Source organism: Cyprinodon variegatus, unplaced genomic scaffold (assembly GCF_000732505.1).
Source record: "Cyprinodon variegatus isolate N-32 unplaced genomic scaffold, C_variegatus-1.0 Scaffold29, whole genome shotgun sequence".
Classification (NCBI taxonomy): domain Eukaryota; kingdom Metazoa; phylum Chordata; class Actinopteri; order Cyprinodontiformes; family Cyprinodontidae; genus Cyprinodon; species Cyprinodon variegatus.
Genome location: NW_015150482.1, coordinates 1,829,976 through 1,838,637, shown reverse-complemented (window position 1 = coordinate 1,838,637; position 8,662 = coordinate 1,829,976). Strand labels below are relative to the sequence as shown.

The 8,662-nt window shown below is 35.7% G+C and overlaps 1 protein-coding gene across 1 annotated transcript; it reads right to left on the bottom strand.

Annotated features, from left to right (window-relative positions):
• Window positions 1–4,228: 4,228 nt before the first annotated feature.
• Window positions 4,229–6,016, bottom strand: LOC107100466 (red-sensitive opsin). Its single transcript, XM_015398975.1, has 6 exons — window positions 5,914–6,016; window positions 5,280–5,576; window positions 5,006–5,174; window positions 4,742–4,907; window positions 4,415–4,654; window positions 4,229–4,327 (listed from the first exon to the last, which is right to left on the bottom strand). The coding sequence occupies exons 1-6, from the start codon at window positions 6,014–6,016 to the stop codon at window positions 4,229–4,231; spliced, it is 1,074 nt and encodes a 357-aa protein (XP_015254461.1).
• Between the last annotated feature and the right edge of the window lie 2,646 nt (window positions 6,017–8,662).

Here is an 8,662-nt window from a genome sequence, read left to right as displayed (position 1 = left end):
ATGAAATCTGGGCAAATAGAGTTTTCAAATTCACGTAGAGAGGTTACTCACCCTGTGTCTGTTACCGTAGCACTCCCTAACCTGGTCTGAGGGAGGGTTTCTTTAATAAACTCAGAGTGTCCTTTGCCTCCACCCTTCTTAAATCCAATGTTTGATTTTCTGACACAGTCAGGAGGGTTCTGTCATTGTTCTGTACGAACACTAAATAAATCAGTCACTAGCTCCGGATTAAACATAAGGTGTTAAAAACACAAACATGATATATCCTTTGGATAAGGATCAACGAAGGACCGGCATTAATTCACAGAAAATCAAATATTCATCAGGAGGAGGTTCAAAGACCACATACAGATCTCCTTTCTTATTCAAAAAGTTATTGTATGAGCGATACCGTTTCACCTCACAATCCATCACATACATCCGTGACCTTATCTGTCATATTTACAGCCTTAGATACTTGGGGAAACAGTTGGGGAAACAGGAGGGTAACGTTAAAACAAACAGCTCCATATAAATTGGACAGAGTGATGCTCTTCTTTTTTACTGTGCATCTACGTTTCTCACTTTCAATCGGTGTTAGAAGTTGAAGGACTCAGGCCATAGCACATTTCCAAGTCGAGGGACTCCTCAGTCATTTACCCATTTGTGCACAAATTCACACACTTGATAGGGCAACCAAATTGTATCCACGAATGCCACTGAGAAAAATATTAATGTCAACATCTATTACTTAGAATACATAGTAAAAATACATTTCTGTTTTCCTCAGTGTGGCAATACGATTGTGTATAGTGAACAGTGGCCAATCTCAGACGGGTTGCTTTGTCCGGTGGGTAACGTCTTCAAAAGGGCAAACGTTGATAGGAGCTCACAGAAACAGGTCCAGGCGAGGAGAGCAGGGAGAGCAGAGAAGAGCCCTCAAGAACAAGCCCTCATGTGTAGAATATATTGGTGTCCTGTGGTGCTCTATTTGTGCATTTAACATGTTAACCATTCGCAGGAGGAGTAGTTTATGAGCATTTGTATGAATTAAGCCTGCTCATAGGCGTATATATTGCATGTGTGGACTTTTGGCAGAATACTGAGACCATAAAAAGCCGCTTGTATTGCCACCTTTAGGATTTAATACACATAAAAAGTAAAGGCACCATTAGGGCGCACAGTTTTGTTTTACCTAAGATAAAACTAGAGACCTAAATCCATGGTTTTAAAGTTTTAAATGTATTGTTAGCTTATTTGTATATGGATTTACATTTTTCAGTGTTTTGATTTTTGATTTATTTTATTTGGCATATTATAAAAGTATCCTTTTAATGATATAAAACCTACATTATTGCACTTTGTCTAAAAAAAAAAGGAAAAAAGATATGTTTTCTCACACCCCTCAACTACATTTAAAAAAAAAAGTCAACTGCAGTATATTACAAATTGTAATCAAATAAACTATAATCATATTAAAATAACAAAATAGACGAATTTAAAGAGTCATTATTTCATTGTTCATTACAATTCAACATAGTCATTTATACCATTTTGTAAATATCTCGCTCATTTATTCATGTTATGCTCCTCCTGCAGTTACACTGGTAACCCCTAGGGGGCGCGCCTTCACATTGGGAATTTCTGGACTGGCAGTTGTTAAACCTTGAGCCCTTCTTTAGAGAAAAAACAACTTTGTAGAAATTTAACCCATCTCAATACAATGAGAAAAAATGTTAGTCAGTTTATTAAATAGAATCTTGCAAATTGAACAGCTCCAGAAAAATGAGCTGAGGTTTCATTCTGAGTGTGATCTAACGGAGCAATAGTTGTCTTTCATGCAGAACTCCCAACTAGAGAAATGAACAGATTTACAAATCACATAAATTCTCATCTTTGGAAAAGAGGAAAAGTTCAATTGATGTATTATAAAGTAATTCATCATGCTTAATTTACACCCTAGGGGAATATTTCTATTCAAGCTAAAAGACAACCAATGTTGGGATTATTGTTCAACAAATGCTGTTGGCAATTTTCTCCATTTGCTGGGGCAATTTCTTCTTTCTAAGGAGCTTAAGCTCTGCACTCTGAGGCTGTTAAGATAATACCTCAAAATCGCATTAATTGTTAATCTGTCAATCAATATCCATTGTATAACATTAGCAGATGTTCCAGCTGCCAGCAGCAGCTGTAAAAAAGTACAGTCTGTTGCTGAAAGAGACTGTTTTTTATCCTTCAGAGAAAATTAAGACAAATTTCACTCGAAGGACAAGGATGTGATCTTGTCAGGTTTTGCTGGAGCAAAACCTGACAAGATTACATCCTAATCCAACTTTTAGCCTCATCAGTATTTCGTTACATCTCTCTTTTGCATTTTCATTAGTAAACTCTGATATTTTTTCTACATGGAAATACAATATGCTCTTGGATTAGATCATTTGACTAATCTTTATATCCTGTAAAGGTTCTGCACTGCTTAAAGCATTTATATATCTATTTTGTACCTTCTGCTGATAGGTGATACATTTACACAAATATTTGCGTATTTTTGATACCATGACAGTATTCATAGAAATAGAGAAGCAAAAGAAAAAAAAATAATAATAATTCAAAATGTTACTTACTATTATCAGTATATGAGTATCTTTGTTTTATCAAAAAAGTGAGCTAGTTGTTCTGTCCTTTTTTGTGCGTTGGTTATGAGTATGTTGTTACGATTGACTTATAGATTTTTTTTCTTTTGTGTGGTAGTTTTTAGTTTATTCTTGTTATCATGTGGTTTTTAAGTTGTTGTTTTTTTTGTTCACCTTTAGAGCTTCTGTTTAGAGTTTTGCTTTTTAGGTTAAGTTCTTTACTTGGGTATTTTCTGTTTTGGTCTTACACCATCTTTACCATTTTGCTTTTGCTTTTACTTTTTAGTTCACTTCTCCATTCTGATATTAGAAAGGTTTTTAATTTACTTTAGGCCTTGTAGTTTTTCTAAAGCGTTTAGTCTATTGGTTAGTATATGAAACAAATGAGAAAATGACATGAGAACTAAATCTCTGTTACAGTCTGGTCATGTGTTTTATTTCTTCTTCTGTCACCTTATAAGTCAGATAAGTCAATCTTTTGACCATGTACCATCCTTTTGAAACTTATTAGTTTGCTTTTATCCTGGGTGAAGAATGCATTCCATGCCATGCCTGCTATCACTTTTTGCCATGTCTGTTCATCCACTTATGCCTAGTAATTTTTTGTACACTTGGCCCTCTGCACAAGGGAGCTACTCCTGGGTACAATGTGTAATAATGTTATTGTAATGAGAAAATAAGAATAAAACATGAATTTTATATCTATTACTCCATGGAAGTTAAACATGTTTAAATCATGAAATTAATTCAGGTATTTGTTTAAAAGTTTCTCAGGATATAAAATTGAGTCCATTAAATAAAAATGCCCAGTCTTCCTCACCGTTTATTATAAACTTGGCTTTCTCTTCCTGCATCCATAAAGCCTATTTTCTGTATTTATTCTGCATCAAAGAGCAATACACACAAGTCTCCCTGAACATTTCTTAGTTTAGAAGGCCCCTTTCTGCTACCTGTAGCAACAACATGGACTTCTCCCACTCCCCCCAGCATATGGCAGCAGCTGACAGAGGTATATATGAACCGCAGTAGAGCGTTCACGTCTCACCTTGTTGTATCACCATGAAAACCCTTAGATTTTTTTTTACAAAGTGGAGAAACAAATCTGGGTTGCAAGAAATATACATGAATACAAGACCTTACAAAAACTCAAATGAAATACAAACTAAATACCAGTAACGTTCTCGTGCCACGCTGTTATGACATTGACTGGACCCTAGGGGGCCCGCGCCATACAATACCTAGTTAGACTAACCATTATTAGCATAATCGAGCAGTATGTCTTACCAACCTTTGATACCAAGTATTTTATTTCATGATTTTTTTTTTTTAAGGTAGGCAATAATTAGAAAAAAATGTACACATGCTTCAGGATATTTTATTCAACTGAATATTGTAACATATGCACTGAGAAATGTTTTTTTTTTGTTGCTTTTTTACTCTGCAAGAATTCTATTTTGGTAAAAATAGATTAAAAAAAATGTAACAGCTATTTAATCTGTTTAGGAATTATATTTACAACACAGATAACATTTCAACTGCTATAAAGCTTTGTTCATTGCAAGAACAAAGATTTGTGCAGAACAGAATTTTTTCCCCCCAACCAGAGAAATAGGAGTTTATGCCGGAGCCACAGAGGACACTTCTGTCTTTGATGTGGACACTTCAGAACCATCATCCACCTGTTTTCCAAAGAGCTGCATGATGCATGTGCGGAACTGCAAAAATAGAATTAAGGTTAAATAAAACAAAATATATTTGTTATGCTTGATAAAGAAATGTAACAACATGATTGTTGTTCCAACCTGTCGGTTCATGAAGACATAGATAACTGGGTTGTAGATGGTGGCACTCTTGGCAAAGTATGCAGGCATTGCAGCAGCCAAAGGATGGAAAGAATAACCAGGGTTGGCTGCAGCAAAGCAGGCGAAAAAGGTGTAAGGTCCCCAGCAGACACAGTAAGCCAGGATCATCACAACGACCATCCTGGATACTTCCCTCTCAGCCTTCTGGGTTGACTCAGATTCCTTCTGCTGCATAGCAACCTGTAGCCAACAACACAACAGGATACATTGTACCAAACTTTTAGAAATGGTCTGCTTATCCTAAGGTTACAGAAAAGCTAAACTTACAGCACGAATGGCCAACCACACGGCCAGGTAGCATAAGATTATGATGGCCAGAGGAATGATGCAGCATGTAATCATAAGAACAATCATGTAGGACTGAACTCCAGGGTCCTCACTTCCACTGAACACATCAGGTCCACAGGATGTCTTCAGTCCATGGGGCCAATACCTGATGACAATATTTCAGGATTTAAACAATAAAATCTTCCCTTAATGATTATAGAGATTTTCTTTGAGATATAAAGACCATATAACCAGAGAACCTACCTGCTCCATCCAAAGATGGGAGGAGCACACCACACAGCAGACCAGACCCAGGAGAACACAATTCCACCTATGGCCCATTTGGCATCAAACTTGACGTTTCCAAAAGGTTTGCACACAACTATCCATCTCTCCCAAGAGATGATAGTAAGGGACCAAAGAGCAGCAATACCTTTGGAGAGTAAAATGTTCAAGTTGTGAAAACAAGAATATTCTTTTAGTTAGATGTAAATTAATTTACAGGTCTTCATCATGCAAAAACAATCTGAAGACTTACCACAAGTTGAGACGATATAGCCTTCAAAGACACACATTGGGTGTCCCAGAATGAAATATCCAAAAAACTGATTACACACGCTGATGGTGCTGGCAAAGACCGTCTCTCCAAGATCAGCAATAGCAAGGTTGACAAGAATCCAGTTAAGGGGATGACGGAGTTTCTTGAACTTTGCAGTGGCCACCAAAACGAGGCCGTTGGTGAAGACTGATAGAACGACCACAAAAAACATCCATACTGTAGCAACGTTGTAAACCCACCGAGGAGCGATATGGTAGTTTGGTCCCTCAAAAGGATCTGGAAGCAAAGATTCACACATCAGAATCTGCAGTAGTGCACCATTCTAATTTAGAAATGATTCTAGACCAAAAAGTGTTTTTATGTCTAGCATCTAAAAATATGTTAATTTTAGCTTCAGGCTAATATAGTTTGTGCACAAATAGAAATAAAGTTATAATCAAATGAAATAAGAAACATGTAATCATGTAAGCTGTTGTTTAAATGTCATTTCTTAAATTGCATGTCACTCAGCTAGGTTTCAGATTGCCAAACTCTACAAACACATCAACTCTACATCAGTCTCTATAAAAACACCAGGACTAAACACGAAACCGTTTGATATAAAAAAACATGCCTCTGGTATGATTGCTGTTTGTGTACGTGAATGCAGAGCCCCTCGTTGTATCTTCATTGTGCCGCCTCGCAGCAAACACCTGTGCACCCCATTGCTCTGCCATCCTGGGTTTGGAAGGAGATACTCAGCTGTCGTACCTTCCTTTCGCTCGTTCAGGTGCTTTACCTCAGACTTCAGCTTATATACCCGCGCTTTACTAAACTCTGATGGGATTACTTTAAAATCATATTAAACCCGTGGTCAGCCACTTGGCAGAGATGCTCAGTCCTAATCCAAAACACGTATTATAAACTGTATGTAAAACAATCTGCTAATGATATTAAAAGACTCAGGATTTCAATTCAGACTACATTTATAGATTAAATTATGTTAAATTATGTTAAAATTATGTATTCTGTTATGACATTAGCACATAATGACAACACTGTCAAATGTTGCTCAGCAATTGGGAAATTTATTCTCTTTAAACATTAAACCTGTCAATAAGTTTAAAGTTGGAATTTTGAATTTGAAGTGTTAAAAAAATATAAATTCAGATTATGTGTGATGCTGTGGGTTGCTTAGGAGTCAGACCTTAAACCAGATTTAGAGGCCAAGAGGAGGTCCTCATTCTAACTGAGGCGGGTACACTTAATGACACGCATAGCAGGTAAGGCATCTCTAATCCCTCCGGAAAGAAGCTTCACCTGAACGTGTTGGATGTTTTGACCCAACTTAGATGCAGCAAGTAACGTCACAGCCATTAAAGCCAATGAGGATGTGCAAAGAAGATTTGAAAGACACATTCCGGTTAATGAGGGTTTTACCGTTTAAAGCCAAGTTTTTGGATAATACTTTGGTTTGCTATAATGGATGAAGCAGTGATTTAAAAAGGTTATTGTTTCATGACGGTGCTTATATCTGATCTTTTTGAGGTTGATTTTAAGACTACAGCCAAAAACAGGAGATGTTTACAGATATGAGATTAGACAGATATTTCACTAAAACCTTATATGGAAGTGTAGAAAATACTTAATGTGCCTTGGGAAGGTCCAAGAATAATAAATGTGTAACCTATAAAAGACATTTCATTCAACAAAGTATATATTTTAAAGTAGTTTTTGGTATAGCAGCATCACTAGTAGTCTAAGAAATCCAAAACTCTTTAAAGTTGTAAAGAAATGGGATATTAACTTAAAATTCATAAATAGCCTTAATGTTTAGCATCATTACAATGTAGTGTTTTCAAGTTGCTCAAGTAATTATTTAGCTATGCAGGACTTTCCAATGATTAAACATAAACCCTAGTCAAAGTGAAAGTGAAAGTCATGACTTTAAGACAGTAGGAGAAAGTTTTTCAGGAAAAATCGAGTGCATGACAATTTATTAAACATTTATATATATATATATATATATATATATATATATATATATATATATATATATGTATGTATATATATACACATATATATATCTAAATAGTATTTCAGACATGCAGTTACTACAAGCTAGTAATTGACACAAAAACCCGGGTTTATTTTGGGAGAACATTTTATTTTTTAGAATATTTTACTTTACATTTAATCACGTAAGAATAGTAAAGTGATCATAAATCTGATTTTGAATCATCATAAACCTCCCTTCTCAGTCTGAACACCATTTTATTACTATCCTGCCAAATCTACTCCTATATATTCTGACCAACCAGCAAGGCAACAGATCTATAAACTGCACAATTGTGCAGCACACCATAGAACCAATTAATAAAAGTGTTATTTTTTTATTTTTTTTTGCAGTTTAAGCAAGCGATTTAGCTGTAGAAAAGGGGATTTCAAGGTAATCTAAAAAAGAAAGAATAAATTCTTTAGATATTTTAAGGAGTTATTTGCATAATAAATACATAAAGAAATAACCATTTGTATTTGTGTTCCAGGATCTATCCATGTTAAGCCCTTGCTCCACATTCGAGTTCTAATGGTTTTGTGACACCGTGTCCTGTAGATAAACCAGAAGGCAACCAATATGTCAGATTAAACCATTACACCAGCTTTGGTTAATCTATTACCTTTAAAATAACTGTACGTTTGAATGGTTTACGGATTACGGAGAGGATGTGCCAGAGCTAATTGGACTAATTAATATAATGGAACAACCTGAGGTGTACTTTTAATCTGATTTGTTGTTCTGACTTGAGTAATTTTCAAGTGAATTGTCAGGAATCTCAGTGTACAACAACACGAAGTTCTCAAGTTACCTCCCTTGCTGTAGCACAATACTGTTAGGGTCAAAATTATGCATATTGCCTACAAACTTCAGACTTCAATATCCTCTTGCCTTATATATAATCATACAATTTTGCATAGATTCAATTCAAAGAATATAGCTGATGTGCTGTAAAAAAAAAAAAAAAAGATTGTTGCAAATTTTTAAACCTTATCCCTGGTTGAGCCAGTGAGTATAATACAGGCCTATACTCTATGACCAATAAGTTTAAAGTAATTTAGACTACACAGTAAATTGCAGAACAATTTAAAGGCTCTGGTGGGAGCAAAGTCATGTCTGGACTTCTCTGTCTACAAGTGTGACTTTTTCCACTTTATCATCCCACAGTCCACCACAAAGTTATTTAGTCTCCAGGCCAAGGTATATGTAGTCCAAAATATTTTAAAGTTTATATATTCATTTTTGGGTCATGGCCAAAAGAACGAGATCCCGGATACAAGCAGCTGAAAAGAGTTTTCTCCGTTGTGTGTCTGGGCTCTCCCTTAGA